This window comes from Lactuca serriola, chromosome 7 (assembly GCF_051521515.1).
Source record: "Lactuca serriola cultivar US96UC23 chromosome 7, Lser_US96UC23_V15, whole genome shotgun sequence".
Lineage (NCBI taxonomy): Eukaryota > Viridiplantae > Streptophyta > Magnoliopsida > Asterales > Asteraceae > Lactuca > Lactuca serriola.
In genome coordinates, this window is record NC_136414.1 from 28,589,120 (window position 1) to 28,606,936 (window position 17,817).

A 17,817-nucleotide genomic window follows, 5' to 3' on the forward strand; every position below is an offset into this window, starting at 1 on the left:
TCATGTTCTTCATCAATGTTTATCGCCGACATATTCATCTCCGATAACCAATCACTTTTCTAATTGCATCCGATTGAAAAAAAAGAGGAAATAAAAAAGAGGAAATATTTGTATATGAATGTGTGAGTTGGATTTGTCAAGTCCGAAATCGCACCCTAGAAATCACAAGGAATACTCCCTAAAAACCGCACATCATAAATCGAATAAAAAATCTGCAATCAAACGAGGGCCAGTGACATAAAGCGACACTCATGGTCTTTTTTCCTTTATCTATCACCTAGATCACATCGGTGACATTGGTGTTGATTCAAACACCGAACAGTGAATCTTTGCTCTGTTCATGTATTAATGTTCATGTATTAAGATAAAGACAATGAAGAAGAGGTATTGAGGTGGTGGTGGTTGTTCTTGAAGGCGATGAAGATGAAAAGGAAGAAGACGAAGGGGATGAAGATGAACGGCGAGGTGAGGGTGGTTTTTACTTTTTTGTTTAATTAAAACAAATATTGTCGTTAAAAAGAAAAGATAAAATAAACCAAAAAGGGCAAATAAGTCGTTTATATGGCTTAAGGACCTATGTAAGTTATAAAAATCATAAGGATTATATTCATAAAAAGTTGTAAGTAATAGAAATCACAAGGGCTATATTCATAAAAAAAAAATTGTAAGTTATAAAAATCACTAGGACTATATTCGTAATTTTTTTTTTATTAAAGACTAAAGTTATACTAACTTTTAATAAACCACAGGAGCATGTATATTTATCAAAAAAAAGTTTGGATTAGATACGTTTATAATTGCGCCCAAACAACCTAATTCTTTTCAAAGTTTGTAAAGCACGAGGATTCACAGCACGCATCTACCCGAGAAGGCGGCCATGGAAAAAAACATTATTTTATATGCGACTCGTGCACTGCATGTGATACATCTGTTACAACTTTTGTCTTTTACTTGCCACTTTCCAATTTCATATGTACTTAAGTACTTTTGTTAACATATTGTATTTATTTTTTCTTTAAAATCATGAAATAAAATTTCTCTACTGAAACCACAATCCTCAACGTATACGTATTGTATTATGGACTAATTTAGTCATTTGAATTTTGATAAAGGTTGTAAAAATAGAAACACTTTTACAAAAAAAAAAGATATTCTCAAATTAGGTTACAAGAATAATGTTCGATTTTTATTTTTTTAATAACTAATTCGTAAGGAATATGAATAATATTAATATATTATGAACTAAAAAGATTTTGAAAGATAAACAAAATAAAATCAGAGTGTTATACTTTGATTGAATGCAAGTGACAGATAAAAACACCCTCGCTGTGTGGGTCGCACCCATCTTAAGTGCTCCTCTCTCTTATCTTAGATCTTCCCCCACCTTCTCCCTCTCAAGCGCGTGTCTCACGTGCCACTATTCTTGTAACCTACAAGTTACAAGTAACAAACACCCCTCAAAAACCCACCACAAAATCCCAATAATTTGAAACCAAAAAAAGAAAATTTCAATCGCCATATCCTAAAGGTACGCTATTTTACTTTAGGTTTTGTTTATTACTTTACTGGGTATATAGTATATACGTTTTGAGATTCTGTATCTATCTGTGTGTGTTCTTGTAGATATATTGTGTGTTTTGTTTGGAAACTGGTTAATTGGGAGTAATCAAAAGTGTAAATTTCAATCCCCATATCATACAGGTACGTTCTTTTTGTTCAATTTGATCTAATTTTTACTTTGCTTGTTGTAGTGTGTGTATTTGTTTGTTGTAAAAATGGTGAATTGGGAATTGCAGGGTGGTTTGAGAAGATACCCAGATCATGAAACCTATTAGAATTCCAATGAGATGAACTTGAGGCAAAGACCAGTACCCACTCGCGGACGGGGGAATCCCGACGCGCCGCCACATGTGACGAGGCATGAGGAGCCGTATAACATAATCCCTATACACAGTTTACTCTCTGATCATCCATCTCTTCGGTACCCAGAAGTGAGAGCGGCTGCTGATGCTCTACGCGCCGTCGGGGACCTCCGTCGGCCGCCGTTTAGAGAATGGCGAGATGGGATGGACCTTATGGATTGGCTCGGTGCTTTTTTCGGGTTTCAAAACGACAACGTTCGGAATCAACGGGAGCATCTCGTCCTCCACCTTGCCAACGCCCAAATGCGGCTCTCCCCGCCGCCAGCCATCGCCGATAACCTCGACCCTGGTGTTCTCCGGGAATTCCGTCGGAAACTTCTTAAGAATTACAAGTCATGGTGCTCTTTCCTCCGACGAAAATCACAGGTTCGCCTCCCACATTTCCGTCAAAATCCCGACACCCACCGCCGGGAACTTTTATATGTAGCTATGTACCTACTCATCTGGGGTGAAGCCGGGAATCTCCGATTCACACCAGAATGTCTCTGCTACATCTACCATCACATGACCATGGAATTAAACCAAGTTCTCTCCGGCGACACGGACGCCAACACCGGCCGTCCTTTCAACCCCTCCATCTCCGGCGAAAACGCGTTTCTAAACAAAATCATCACCCCAATTTACAAAACAATCAAAACGGAAGTAGACAGAAGCAGAAACGGAAAAGCCCCACATTCAGCCTGGAGAAATTACGATGACATAAACGAATTCTTCTGGAGTCGCAAATGCTTCAAGAAACTCAAATGGCCATTAGATCTCTCCTGCAACTTCTTCATAGACGACCCAAAAGCCATAAACCGAATCGGCAAAACCGGATTCGTGGAGCAACGAACATTCTGGAACATCTTCAGAAACTTCGACCGATTATGGGTTTTGCTCATCTTGTTCTTCCAAGCCTCCATGATTGTAGCCTGGAGAGAAACACAGTTTCCATGGCAGGCGCTTGAAGATCGTGATGTACAAGTTGAATTACTCACAGTCTTCATAACATGGGCTGGTCTTCGATTCGGTCAATCAATTCTCGATGCAGGAACACAATACAGTCTGGTTTCAAAAGATTCAAAACTTCTTCTCTTTCGTATGATCATGAAATCAATAGTATCATTAACATGGGTCATCGTCTTCACCATCTTCTACATCCAAATCTGGATCCAAAAAAACTCAGATGGGCGGTGGTCCGATGCCGCCAATGATAAAATCATCGTGTTCTTAAAATCCGGATTAGTCTACATCATTCCAGAAGTCCTCGCATTGCTTCTTTTCATCATCCCATGGGTCAGAAACTTCATTGAAGAAACCGATTTCATACTTTTCGACATGCTAACATGGTGGTTCCATTCCCGACTCTATGTAGGACGAGGTTTACGCGAAGGTTTAGTCAGTAACATCAAATACACACTCTTTTGGATCATTATATTACTCTCAAAGTTCTCATTTTCTTACTTTCTTCAAATTAAACCGCTCGTGGCCCCCACAAAAGCCCTAGCAAGCCTCCGTCTCGATCGATACAACTGGCATGAATTCTTCAGCAACACAAACCGAATGGCGATTGTTCTGGTTTGGCTTCCCGTTGTTTTGATGTATTTAGTTGACATGCAGTTATGGTACACGGTTTTTTCCGCTCTAGTCGGGTCGATTATCGGGTTGTTTTCTCATTTGGGCGAGATCCGGAACATCGAGCAGTTAAGGTTACGGTATCAGTTTTTCGCGAGCGCGTTACAGTTTAATTTGATTCCGGAAGATTTATCCGTGACGGCTAAAGATTCTCTTGTTCAAAAGCTTCGTAACGCGATTCGTCGGGTCAAACTCCGGTACGGGCTCGGTCAACCATTTAAGAAACTTGAATCGAGTCAAGTTGATGCAAGAAGATTCGCGTTGATTTGGAATGAAATTATATTCACAATGAGGGAAGAAGATCTAATTAGCGATAGAGAGGTGGAGCTCATGGAGTTGCCGCCTACCTGTTGGGGGATCATGGTGGTCCGGTGGCCGTGTGTCCTTTTGGGTAATGAGCTCAGCCTTGCACTCAACCAGGCCAGTGAACTTTCCGGTGCACCGGACCGCTGGGTTTGGTTCCGGATTTGTAACAGCGAGTATCGCCGGTGTGCGGTGATCGAGGCGTATTGTAGTATCCGGTATTTACTACCCGAAATCATTGAAAAAAGATCCGAAGAATACGGGATTGTTAAACGGTTATTCGATGAAATCGACCATTGGGTTTCAATCGGCGAGTTTATGAAATTTTATAAATCGCAAAAACTCCCGATGATTCACGTGAATTTGATCAATCTTGTTGAAACTTTGATGGCACCCGTTCAAAACATGAACAAACTTGTTGACATTTTGCAAGCGCTTTATGAGATCATGGTTAAAGAGCTCCCAAAAACTAAAAAGCCCGCGTTCCAATTGATTGAAGAAGGTTTAGCCCCGAGGAACCCTGCAAAAACCGAAGAGGGTTTACTTTTCGTGAACAAAGTCCGGTTTCCAAAACCTGAAGACGCGTTTTTTCACCGACAGTTACGGCGGCTGCACACGATTTTAAAATCCCGGGACTCGATGCGGAACATCCCGAGAAACATCGAGGCCCGGAGACGGATCGCGTTTTTTAGCAACTCGCTTTTCATGAACATCCCGCGGGCCCCACAAGTCGAGAAAATGATGGCGTTTAGTGTTTTGACTCCGTATTATGACGAGGATGTTTTGTATAAGAAAGAAGCGCTTCGAAGCCCTAACGATGACGGGATTTCCACTTTGTTTTATTTGCAGAAAATATACGAAGACGAGTGGGAGAATTTTATGGAAAGAATGCGTGGAGATGGGATGAAAGATGACAATGAAATTTTCACTACAAGAACCCGAGACCTTCGTGTTTGGGCCTCGTATCGGGGCCAAACTTTGGCCCGAACTGTCCGGGGAATGATGTATTATTATCGGGCTTTGAAAATTCTCGCGTATCTTGATTCCGCTTCTGAAGTGGAAATCAGACAGGGGTCACAAACTGTCGATTACCGGGCGGGTTCACGGGGTTTGAACCGGACCGTTAGCGAGACCGGGTCTGCAATTATGAAGTTTGTATACGTTGTTGCGTGTCAGAATTACGGGTCCCAGAAGCAAAAAGGCGAACCACAAGCAGAAGATATCGCGATTTTAATGAAAAACAATGAGGCCCTTCGGGTTGCTTATGTGGACGAGGTTCATTTGGGTCGGTCTGAAGTCGAGTATTATTCAGTTCTTGTAAAGTACAATGACCGCTTAAAGAAAGAAGAAGAAATTTACCGCATAAAATTACCGGGCCCGATGAAGCTCGGGGAAGGAAAGCCCGAGAACCAAAACCACGCGATAATTTTCACGCGTGGCGATGCGTTACAAACAATCGACATGAACCAAGATAATTCGTTCGAAGAAGCCTTGAAAATGCGAAACCTTCTAGAAGAATTCAAAGTCAACCACGGGATCCGAAAACCAACAATCCTAGGAGTCCGCGAAAACATCTTCACGGGGTCCGTCTCCTCGCTCGCGTGGTTCATGTCAACGCAAGAAATGAGCTTCGTGACACTTGGTCAACGGGTTCTCGCGAACCCGTTGAAAGTCCGGATGCATTATGGGCATCCGGATGTGTTCGACCGGTTCTGGTTCTTGACACGTGGCGGAATAAGCAAAGCCTCAAAAGTAATCAACATTAGTGAAGACATATTCGCGGGATTCAATTGCACCTTACGTGGTGGAAATGTAACACATCATGAATACATTCAAATCGGAAAGGGTCGGGATGTCGGGTTGAACCAAATTTCAATGTTTGAGGCGAAAGTCGCGTCTGGAAACGGTGAACAAGTTTTGAGCCGCGATGTTTATCGGTTGGGCCACCGGCTCGACTTCTTCCGGATGTTGTCATTTTTTTACACAACAGTCGGGTTTTATTACAACACAATGATGATGATTGTTATGGTTTATACTTTCTTGTGGGGCCGGCTTTATCTAGCGTTGAGTGGGGTCGAGGGGGCTGCTATGGACAACACAAAGTATAACAAAGCATTCGGGGCGATTATAAACCAACAATTTGTAGTACAAATCGGGGTTTTCACTGCTTTACCAATGATAGTTGAAAACTCGTTAGAACACGGGTTTTTATCTGCTGTATGGGACTACCTTACAATGCAGTTACAGCTCGCCTCGGTCTTCTTCACTTTTTCGATGGGTACCCGCAGCCATTACTTTGGGCGTACCATATTACACGGTGGGGCGAAATACCGGGCCACGGGTCGCGGGTTTGTTGTTGAACATAAAAAATTCGCAGAAAATTATCGGTTATACGCTCGAAGTCATTTCGTGAAAGCAATTGAACTCGGGGTGATTTTAACAGTTTACGCGTCCAACACCCCGTTATCCGTATCGAATTTCATTTACATAATTTTGAATATATCAAGTTGGTTTTTAGTGGTTTCGTGGATCATGGCCCCGTTTGCGTTCAACCCGTCGGGTTTCGATTGGTTGAAAACGGTTTATGACTTCAAGGATTTTGTTAGATGGATTTGGTATTCGGGCGGGTCGTTGGCGAAAGCGGATATTAGTTGGGAAACGTGGTGGTATGAAGAGCAGGACCACTTGAGAACAACCGGTTTATGGGGGAAATTATTGGAAATAATTCTGGATTTAAGATTCTTCTTTTTTCAATATGGTGTTGTTTACCATTTGCAAATCGCGAACAATAGTACGAGTATTGTTGTTTATTTGATTTCGTGGGTTTTTATGATCGCTGCGGTTGCGGTTTATATTGTGATCGCGTATGCGCAGGATAAGTTCGCGGCGAAAGAGCATATAAAATACCGGCTTGTTCAGCTTCTTGTGAGTTTTGTGATTGTGGTTGTGGTTTTGATGCTTTTGGAGTTTACCAAATTGACGATTTTGGACATGTTTTCGAGTGTTTTGGCGTTTATACCTACTGGATGGGGGATTATATCGATTGCACAAGTTTTGAGGCCGTTTTTGGAAAATTCGATTGTTTGGGATACGGTTGTTTCGTTGGCTCGGCTTTATGATATGTTGATTGGAATGTTTGTTTTGGCCCCTCTTGCTTTTTTGTCATGGATGCCCGGATTTCAAGCCATGCAAACCAGGATTTTGTTTAATGAAGCATTTAGTCGGGGACTTCAGATATCCAGGATTCTTACTGGGAAGAATATTAATTTGGAGTCGTGATATCGAGGGTATGTTTGTCATTTTTCATATTGGAAAACCCGTGTTTTATTTTCTTAATATCATAAGGTTTTTGACTTTTTGGGTTGGAGTTTGACTCTTTTGTATGATTGGTTTTCAGGTTTTGGGTGTAAGAATGACGATAATGTCCTTGAATTCATCAAGCTGCTCACCATGGGAGTTATTTTTGCATCGTTATTTTGTATTGTTAAACATTTGGTTTTTTGATGTTTTGAACATAATTGAAGGGTGTTAGCCTTAGTGGTTAGATTTTTGCAGTTCAATGTACATATTTGTGTAGGGGTTGCTCGTTAGTCAAATTGCAGTGAATAGCAACGTACTTTCTGCCAATGTACTTTTTTTTATCCATAATAACAACATACTTGCATTTTGTTACACTAATATGTAGAATGAATGTATCTAATTTGTTACATATTTTTGTAACGAAATACAAGTGACATTGCTGTTACTGGTTATTAACTGTTACTATTAATAAAGGATGTTAGCATGTTGCTAAAAGAATACCTACAATTCATAAAAAAAAATAATAACAAACAAACTAAGTTTCTTATATGAAAGGTAGAAATAAATCTAAACTGTTTCTTTTACAACTGAGTTTACATACAAAGCAAAACCAACAACATTACAAGTCAACAAGCCCAAAAAACTCATACTTCTTGAGTCGTAACAGCTACTTTCTGATACATAAAACTTTCTCTAAATCTTTTTGGCAAAACCGATCTTCCCCCAAATCGTTGCTGCACATAAATCACAAGAACACAAAATGTCCCACCAAAACACACAACAACATCCCAAATTGTCGAATAGAAATCCATCCCAGGATTCGCATATATTTTATCATAAAACCACAAAGAACTATGCGATCGGTAAATATCATAAACATGAGGCAACAATCTCACAACTGTAGACCCGATATAAAACGAAGGAGCAAGAACCATGTTACATGTATCACAAAACAAATTGAACACAATTTGTGGTATCAAGAATGTGTCAAGAACTATACCGAAGTAAGACTCGAGTTCTCCCCAAAAAGTCATGCTTTTTGATGCGTGAAGTTGTAACAAATGTGCAAAAAAGGCGAATATATATAACGGGAATGTTACATATAGAACCTTTCGATCAAATTCCCAGAGGTTTTTGTCTTTGTTATTGTTATTCTCATTGCCATTTCTTGAACACCAAGTGAGTTGGAGCAACCGGGATTGAAGAAGGAAAGCAACCATTGTGATGACACGAACAAGAACCTCGTTTACTTCTAGCCATTGATCAGTTCCGAGAAACACGTTTTGCTTTCGATTTTTGATAAAAATCGCTTCGAAATTGAGTAAAAGTGGGATCATATGAGCCAAGGTGAGAACAGTTAACATGATAATGGAAGTTTCCGGAAGAAATTCGGGATTCTTTTTGACATGAAAGAGTTGGAACGCGATGAAAATGCATGCGAGTGTGTTTGAAATTACAACCATGGTGATCTCAAGATCCATTCGCCATATTGATTCTCTCGCTTGGACTGTTGTTATTGAGCTTGACCCGAATTTCACGGGCTCGAAGTATAACGGGTCGGGTCTTGTTCGTGTGGATTTGATCGACCCGTGAACCGACCCGCGTTTTGAGTAGTTGATGTTGATTAGCAGCTCACAATCTAAGGATCTTTTCTTTTGGAACTTTTCGTATGGCATATGCTTACAACCAATCATACATATAACACCATTTTTAGTGTTATACACGCCTTCTGCTGAGATTTCAACCATTTTTGACCCTGGGATTTTACCACCGAATTCAAATTCGCCACGTGTCGTGAAGCTCATGACATAGCTAATGTTAATGTACTTGTTTATTGAACTATGATTCCCTTCGATCATGGAAAAAGATGAATAAAATCGGTCACCGATGTAAAAAGGGGATGCATAACCATATGCCATTTGTCCTTTCTTGTTTTTCACCAACATGTCGAACCGTAAATTTGGAGAATTTTCATCTGGGTAAGTCTCTTTCTTTCCTTGTGTGTTACTATCGAGGGTTTTTGAGCATAAATTTGTGATCTTTTTATGTTGGGAATACTCATATGATGCACCTTTGATTCTTGAGTGTAGGTTTGCAGGGCTATAAATAGAGACATGGCCAAGATTCTTTCGTTTTGTACTCCACATTCGCCCTATGATACTACTCCTGTTTTGTAGACTAAGATTTGAAGGTAAACTGAAAGCTAATCTAATCGAACAATCTCTTGCAGACATTTTATCGAACAGTTGGCATGCTACTAACTCTAGACGGTTCTTCTTCTTGTTCCAAACTCCTTCTGCAACCAGACTAGTGAGTGGATAAAATGACATTCCTCTACCGTAGGTAGAATTAGAGAACTGCAAAATGTACCGAACTTTTCCATCTTCTAAGCAATCTACGACTTTGATTGACAGGAAACGTGGAAAAGTTTCATCGCCTACTGTTATAAAGCTACAAGAAACGTTCTTACAGTCGTAGGTATTGTAATCCAATTCAAATCTGAGACCCCATGTTATGACCGAGCATATCCCACGCCTGTAAGCCGTCCGGGCATCTGGTAGACTAAGAGAGGTGTTCTCCAGATCATCGTAGATGCTAAAACCATCGTTGTTGATCTCTTTATTGATGTAAGTATAATTATACCCCATACGTGAAACACCCAATATCGAAATGGGTTTAAAATATGTAGCGGAACCCGAAGGCGTGATGCTTTGTAATGTACCATTGATCAAACTAGTATCAAGAACAGAAGAATTGGGATAATCAAGCTTGAAAACAACATTCACAGGGGTTAAAGTACTTACCGATCCTGAACCAACCATACATAGCTTCCCAGAATTCGAATCCCAAAACCCGAATAACCTAAACCCAGCTCCGACGTTTGTACGAGGCTCCCAACGCGGTGGCCGGAACTTAACAAGCCGTAATCTTCTCCGTGGAGTATTGCCGGAAAAATAATCAATAATGCCCGCCCCAACAAGGTTAAGAACCGCATTAACCTTAACGATCCCTTTCGATTTCGTCTCGTAAGCTTCCCGGGTGGAAAACGATGCGACTTGAGAGGAAACGGGATTAAAATTGAATTGGGGATTTTCATTTCCTAAGCTATACACCGCTTTATCTAACCGGAGGAAATTATCCCGCAATAATTGGGTTTCTGTAAATGGGGATTCACGAACCACATCATTACAGTATCGAGAGTACGGAACTTCTGAGAAATCACGGTGAATTGATGTAGATTTCGTGATGAAAGCCAAGAAAATCAGAACGAATTGGAGGAAATTAAAAGGGGGAAACGAAACCCTGATTCCAGATTTCACAAAATTAACCGAACAAGATAGTATCTCCATTGGAACCAGATTTGGTGAGAAGCTAAATCCTCATATTCTCTCTCTAAATCTATATATGTTTCTCTCTCTATACGTATAGATTTAGGATTTTCTATCTAAAAATAGTGCATCTTCAACCAGAATCTTCTGACCCTGCATAAACATGTTGTACGTTGTGCATCAAGTATGGCACGCCGCTTACACACATAATCGTGGGAGTGTCTTGTACATCATGCTGTAACGTTTGTAGTGTGATTAAAGTCAAATAGTTACTTTGGATTTGGTCCATGAAAGTCAAAAGGAATATCTTTCAAAAGTAACCCTGAAGTATTGAGATTCAAGAAAATTGGACCTTGCTGGATGATTATTCTTTATTGAATGCAATGACTACGTAAAACAAACAAAATATGTGCAATAAACAGAGATTATTATAAATTTCCAAAATTGTATATACAACAAAAAATGGTAACCTGATAAATCTAAACAATGAAAAAGAAAAAAAAAACATATAAAAGTATGAGCCCAAAAATTAATATTCTAAACAGGGATCAAAAGGATGATTTATCCTTTTGCTTACATGTAATTCCGACTTCGACTGGTGGCGTTTCTATTCCCTGGATCAATTTTCCGGTGTCGCCTCGAACTTGATCTTTTCTCTTTCCGGCGTTTTGTCGACGGTGTTTTTCTCGGATTACTTACAATGTTTTCCGTCGATCTTTTTTGTGGTTTATTAGCAGTAATATTGAAAACGATCGGTGCACCAGAAAGCCGTGGTGGTGGTGGTGGCGCCCAATGCTCCAAAACATCTCGATGGTATCCCTGCACCATGGGTCAACAAAACTGATTTCAAGATTCAAGTTTTAATGGTTTTTTTCAAGTTTTTGAAAGACATTCATCGGCTACATTAAAATTAACAAGAAATTATTGAAAAGGTAACATATTAAATGCCGAATTTGAAACAAAATCCATATCAATGTCGCGTTTTAAAAACGAACTGGTTTGACCTGAGAAGTCAACGCTTTGGATTCAAGAAACACAAAGCATATCATATATATACCTGTACTACAAAGTTTCGCCTTTCGCAGTCCCAAAACATGTTAACGGTCCAATTAGTCTTGGACCGGATCTTGTCCCGAACCGTGGAAAAGCTAAGTTGATCTCGAGAAGTAAACCGGTCAACTTCGTTGAACCAAAGACAAGTAAAAAGATTAGAAATCGGAATGTGTTCACGTATTACAACACATCCTTCAGGCACATCTGTCATAAAAAAATTAAAAAACTTATTCCAATAATCAGTTTCAAAAATCTGATTTTTTAGACACTAAACGATCATATATACAATCATCGTACCACTTCTAATAGGAAGCTTGGCAGAAGAATACGGCGTTAAGCCTTCCCGTTTATAAAAGTCAATCTGAAAGTCAATGGAAGCATTATCGTACTTCCCAGCCGCCTTATTAGCTTCAGCTTCTAGAAACACATCAAACCGTTTATAATGTCTAGATATTGCGAAACTAGCATTCTCCCTCCACAAGAACCTGAATTTACATAAGTCATGTTTAAAATTTGAACAAATTTAAAAAAATGGAGAATCTTTAGCTAACTTTGTCGTTCCTTCTGTATTAAATTCATCAGATAACAGATAAAAAACACTTACCTTTCAAGGATTTGATAAGGGTCAACCATAAGCATAAGTTTCCCATCCAACCATATAGAGTACTTAGCATTTGGGAAAAGCCTATGTGATAGAAGTTTTGGAACCTGTCACAAACCTAACTTTATTAAAAAAAGATTTTTTTTTTGTTGTTTTTTTAATAAGGGAAAAAGGTAAAAACAACAGAATGTCTGAATAAGAAATATCTGTTATTTACCTTCCCATTGCGCCTTGGGTCAGTGTAAGGGAGGTTGTAGATAACAACAACTCTCCACAATCCAATCTTTTTGCGATCATCCAAATGACCTGAATTCCTCAAAAACTTTTCTGTTTCTTCATCAACAAACATGAAAAAGCACACATTTTGCTTTGCAGTTTCACTTATATTCTTTGGTTGTTGAATCAAATCATAAGCCCCTGTATAAAATTTTAAATAATCACCACACTATTCATGATTCAAGGAGTGTGTGTAAATGTGTACTGAAATGTTCTACAAGGATACCAAATATTGCAGATGAAACCACAATTCCATGACACATGTCCATTAAAAGAAGATCTGAATCAGCAATATCATATCCTGACTTGCGTCCAGGCCTATCTCCTCTCACAAATCTTTATTATGTAATAATGGAAAATGATTAGTGATATGATAAAACTGAAACAAATAAAACAATTCATAAATTTTTAGAGAAAAAGAATCATACCCACAATGCACAGACATTGATTCTTTTACATCATAAGAGTCATATCTTTGTTTTAAAGTAGGATACCCACCAAAATCTGAGCCTCCAAATTCACTTTTGGTAAAACTTTCATCATGAATGAAAGTTAAATTTTGAAGAACAGGTGAAAAAGATGGTGCTTTTGGCATATAAGAAATAGCTTCTTCTACTGGAAGGTAACACACTGGACAAGCTGAAACATAAAATGAAAGTAAAAAAACAAATGAAATGAAAGTAGGATGATATAATAGCGGTTAAATGCAAGAAATAGCAATGTACTTTTATATATTTGTTTATTATAGCATCATACTTATATTTCTTGAAAGTACAGTGCTATTATTGGGTATATTTATTAAAGTACAATGATTTAATAGAAAGAAGTGAAAGTAGGATGCTATAATACACAAGTATATGAAAGTAGATTGCTATTTCTTGCATTTAACAGTAGTGAACTTACGTCGAGGGCCAGTTCTTTTCTTGTCGGCTGGTGGAGGAGGTAATGTGAAGGTATTACAAGGATGTCCGGGAGGAAGGGTGTATCCGGTGAAATAAACAGGTGGTGGAGGAGGGAGGGCGGTGATAGCCGGTGGTGGAGGAGGAGGGTTGGCGGCGATGGGCGGTGGTGGAGGAGGGTGGTGGTGGTTAACAATGTTATCATTATGTCTAACTCTAATCTTCATTTGATCATTGGCTAATGCAGAATTAAGCTCTACTCTTTCTTGATCACTATTTGATGAAGAATATTGAGAAAATCTTACAGTTGAATTGTTCTGGTTAAATTCACCTTCAAAATGGCCCAAAGAGGAACTAATAATTGATTAAAACATTAACAGAGTTATCAACTTTATATAAAATGAAAAGATTTTCAGAATGTATAACTTGAGTCGCAATCATATAAAATGGTTTAAATATAAAAAAGAGTAGATAATGATAGCTTCAAAATTACTAAAAGGTGTAGATATTGATAGGAAGAAGTGAAGAACAATGGAGAGGGTTTTGATTTTTGTATTCAACTTCTATTAATGATTTTCAGTTTTAACCCTAAACAATGGAGACAGCAACTTGATTGATGAACAATTGCTAATGAACACTAGGAAATGAAGTTGGAATCAAATCAAATAAGATGTATAAGAACACCAATCAAATTGAACATATTGTTATTATGTATGGATTTCGGGGGAAATGAAAAGCAGACCTTTGGCAATATAAAGTATCCATAACATAGCTGCGAAGGAAGCAAGAGACAAGAGCAGCATTCCAACCTTCTTTCGAGGAGCGAATTTAAAGATCCAAAGGAACGCATTATCCTTCTCTTTATTAACAAACATCTTCGAAGCTTTCTTAGAGGGTGGAATTGGTTGATTCATTTGTTGCTGTAATACCAATCCTCCGTTTTGTGAACTCCCGTAACTTGAAGGTCGTACCACCAATGAACCTAAACACTCAACACTCGATGATCGTGCATCCAATGACGGACTCGTCATTGATTTCTTCCCCCAATACCTCAAATTTCCCAAATGGATTCAATCTGTGGGAGAAACCCCAGAACAAGATGATAACTTCATTGTGTAATTTCGTGATTCAATGCATTGAATTGGAAACAAACATGACCTCATTGAATTTGTTGTGCAGATCTAGAGATTTATGGTTTTTTGGATACAATTTAGATTTGCAATTATGGGTATTCGCATGGAAATGCGAAATGGGTTCATTGTCGGATTAAAGAAGGAGAAGTAACAGTGAGTATGGTGGTGGAGGAATGGAGAAGAAGGGGGAGAATGGGCAGAGGTTCATTAGAGCATTTCTTTAAGTTTGTTCTGTTATTTGATGATGCATTCATGTCAACTTCTTTAAATTAAATTATAAATTAAATGTGTTCTAATTTACATCAATTCTCATTTTCTTTATCTTAAAAAATTACATATTTTTATTTTTCTCATTTTATGGATTATATGTTGGAAAACCTTATCTCTTGTAAGTTTGACGGTTTTGCTTAATGTTTTTTTTTTTCAAGTTTGGACGAAATTTGCATTTTATTTATTAAATCATGCATGCTAGTGGGTTTTGGCAACAATGTTTTTGATCACATGGTTAAGCTCTTAATAAAAAAAATGGTAAACCACACAATATAAATATGACATGTGTCACCTCATCTTAATATTCATGAAAAATCAAGCGCGAAATATTAATAATATTTTGAGTGTGTCAGAGTTCAGTTCTGAACCTTCTGTATATAATTTCACTAATTGATTAGTAGACTTCCATCACAAGGTCAAGTGACAAATATATGTCAGGATGCATTTAAGATCTAAAAAACTAATTAAATCGACTAACTCGATATTTATTCAAACTCGACTTCATCGTGCAAATACTCTTCCATCGCTGTCTTCTTCATCTAAATGGCTTATTCATCCTCACAATCAAACTACAAAATTCATGATATGGAATAAAAATGGAGAAGGTATTAGATGTGAACGTGGTGACTAACTTGAAATCTTTAATCATTGGTTTCAAGGACTAGGAAAAACCCATGATAAGATTTAAGGGATGTCTTAATTTTCATGCGAGTCATTATCTAATTATTTAAATTAAGATAACTTCGTTGTAAAATTATCTTGGTGTATTTGCATGATCCAGATAAAAAGTTTGGGTTTTTCATGGGGGCTGGCTATCATTGTAAACTGAAGACACCTAAAGAAGATAAAAATAATTCAAAAGTAATTCGAATGACAAAGAACAAGATGATGACTTTATAATAGCTATACTAGTTTTGCTGTTAGAAATTATGTTGATGCTCCGATGATGGCTTTATAAATAACGACTTGATTTTTTTCAATTAAATATTCTAGGAAGTTATTAAAATTTTCTATTAAAATGTAGAATTCTATTAACTCAAAACAATTTACATCCCAAGTTAATATCGTATTAACAATAAAATCATAATGTAAAACAGTAAGGATATACTAAAAATAAAACTACTTTTAGTCCAAATTCTTGCATTGAGTGGCAGATCTAGAAAAAAAAAATATAGGGTATGCAAAAATCAACTAAAAACAATTACTGCCATTATAATATAATTGATTATATTCAATGAAAACTAATTGATTAATTACATTTTCGTATAACGAAGTTGATAAGTCAACCTTGCTTTGTGTCGTGTTCAACGGATTTAAGATTTATAGCAAAAATTGCAAATAATGAAGCAATACACTATATTTATTTATTTTTGTTTATAATTTTAGTTAACGAAATATATTTATTTATTTGCTAATATTGTATATTGTTAAAAATTATATATGTAACAAGTTATTAATGTATATATAAAAGACAACTTATAAAGTTAAAAAGGGCTTTTAATAATAAAAAAATTATAATCCAAGGGTAGGGTAACGTTATGATAAAGGCTTAGGTGTATTAGGAATTTAGGTGTATCAGGAACCATATTCCCTATACAAAGCGAACAAATTTGCTCTAAGTTTGTAGAGCACGAGTCAGTAGTTTCTATTTTAAAAACACTTCTGTTAGTATTATTTTTCATCAAGATCTAACAAAGTAAGATGAGAAATAGACATACCATATACTATACGAAGTGTGTATTTCTGCAGGGGAGAAGTACACAACCCCATGGAGATGAAGGGACAAGATGATATGCAGATCCGACAGAGAGCAAGAGACTTAGAAGGTCTGGTTTTATCTTACTACGCTGCATGACGGAGAGGAACTTTCGGGGAGCCGGACCATTGGAGTAGTCGGTGACTTATGAACGTCGAATGATGTTCGCTCAAAGTTTTTTCCAGGATTGAGTTTTTTAAGGGTTGTTTTTTTAGGATTAAGTTTCATTTCTTTTATAAATTCTCAATTTTTTTGAAGATTTTTTTAAATATTTTAAGATAAAGAAGGTTGTAAAGTCTCTTCATATTTTTCTTACGAGTCCTCATCCCTGTTTTTCACGGCATGCAAATATTTTGACGAGTGTATACAACCTATTGATTACCATATCTAATTTTTTTGAAACATAAATAATTAGTACTTCTTGTAAAAGTTCAAGGGTATGCAATTGCATATCCTTATTATATATTTATACCGTAGATGCGTCCCTGCTTGTGCTTAGTCCTAACTTCTCACGTACAACGACTAATACATGAAACTGCAAAACATGAAAAATATCTACATATATTTGTGGTTATATTCTATATGTTTTCATGTTATCATATTCTAACATTATTTTCCGTTCTTTCTCATACTTTGTAAATCCAATCTCTTCTTTCTCATAGTTAACTAAACTATTCTTTCTCTTCACATACTCTCGTTTTTTTGAACAACTAAAAGACTTTGTAAACAACTACACAAGCTAGAAAATCAAATACAATTAGATGTGCATCAAAGGCTTCTGTAACCACAATGACCAATGAATCAAAATTTTCTTATTTCTAAAAGAAAACCACTCAAACAAATTGAGAACAATCAAATCCATAATCAGGTTTTTAAGAATATTCGAATCTTGGAACACTACGTTATTTCTATACCGCCACAACATCCATAAAGTGGAAAGAATGATAACCTCCAATATATTTCTTTTCTTACTCAATAACGGAACCGTGTCAACCCAAAATCTTGCCTTCTCATCTCATATTATTTCTTAGCATATTCGTAGGCTCGTTTCATACTCTACTCATACTATTATCATCACCTCTTATTATTTCATTTTGCGTCCTTCTCATGCTCTATTCTTCTCTATCTTTACTTCTCTCATGCTCTTCTTACTTCATATCTTTTCTTGTCCCTGTAAGGGTGCAAAGTTCTCCTTGGATGTGGCTTGACCTCCGTGTAAATGGTACAACAGACCCCATAGAGGTAATATCGCCAAATCTTGAGGGCGAAAACCACTGCTCCCAGCTCTAAATCATGCGTCAGATAGTTCGCCTCGTGAGGCTGCCTTGAAGCGTAAGCTGTCACGCGACCCCGCTGCATCA

The 17,817-nt window shown here is 37.5% G+C and overlaps 2 protein-coding genes, 1 non-coding gene and 1 pseudogene across 7 annotated transcripts; 2 read left to right on the forward strand and 2 right to left on the reverse strand.

Moving 5' to 3' along the window:
- Positions 1-1,317: 1,317 nt before the first annotated feature.
- LOC145064906 (callose synthase 11 pseudogene) lies at positions 1,318-7,511 on the forward strand (annotated as a pseudogene). The gene is made up of 4 exons (XR_013688134.1): positions 1,318-1,528; positions 1,624-1,701; positions 1,797-7,126; positions 7,237-7,511. The product of XR_013688134.1 is annotated as a callose synthase 11 pseudogene (transcript).
- LOC145065243 (small nucleolar RNA J33) lies at positions 4,828-4,910 on the forward strand. The gene has a single exon (XR_013688387.1). It is a non-coding gene; the product is annotated as a small nucleolar RNA J33 (small nucleolar RNA).
- Positions 7,512-7,783: 272 nt separating the features above from the next.
- Positions 7,784-10,489, reverse strand: LOC145063821 (uncharacterized). The gene has a single exon (XM_079011400.1). It carries the CDS (start codon positions 10,487-10,489, stop codon positions 7,784-7,786), a length of 2,706 nt encoding a protein of 901 aa, XP_078867526.1.
- Positions 10,490-10,878: 389 nt separating this feature from the next.
- Positions 10,879-14,675, reverse strand: LOC145062032 (putative hexosyltransferase MUCI70). 4 transcript variants are annotated; one of them, XM_079009642.1, is made up of 9 exons: positions 14,040-14,675; positions 13,302-13,628; positions 12,827-13,037; positions 12,625-12,734; positions 12,340-12,539; positions 12,126-12,229; positions 11,819-12,006; positions 11,526-11,725; positions 10,879-11,287 (listed from the first exon to the last, which is right to left on the reverse strand). In XM_079009642.1, exons 1-9 carry the CDS (start codon positions 14,326-14,328, stop codon positions 11,042-11,044), a joined length of 1,875 nt encoding a protein of 624 aa, XP_078865768.1. In that variant the 5' UTR covers positions 14,329-14,675; the 3' UTR covers positions 10,879-11,041. The 4 variants fall into 4 exon arrangements, with proteins under 4 accessions (XP_078865768.1, XP_078865769.1, XP_078865771.1 ...); XM_079009643.1 differs by having other exon boundaries at positions 13,302-13,651; positions 14,107-14,295; XM_079009645.1 differs by having other exon boundaries at positions 14,107-14,240.
- Between the last annotated feature and the right edge of the window lie 3,142 nt (positions 14,676-17,817).

Excerpts from the sequence above, each read along its gene's own strand:
- LOC145062032 (XM_079009642.1), bottom strand. The coding sequence starts at position 14,328 with ATGACGAGTCCGTCATTGGATGCACGATCATCGAGTGTTGAGTGTTTA. Across the intron at positions 12,735-12,826 it reads TCAATGTCTGTGCATTGTGG|ATTTGTGAGAGGAGATAGGC; the intron begins GTATGATTCTTT and ends TACATAATAAAG. Across the intron at positions 12,540-12,624 it reads GGTTTCATCTGCAATATTTG|GGGCTTATGATTTGATTCAA; the intron begins GTATCCTTGTAG and ends AATTTTATACAG.
- LOC145063821 (XM_079011400.1), bottom strand. The coding sequence starts at position 10,489 with ATGGAGATACTATCTTGTTCGGTTAATTTTGTGAAATCTGGAATCAGG.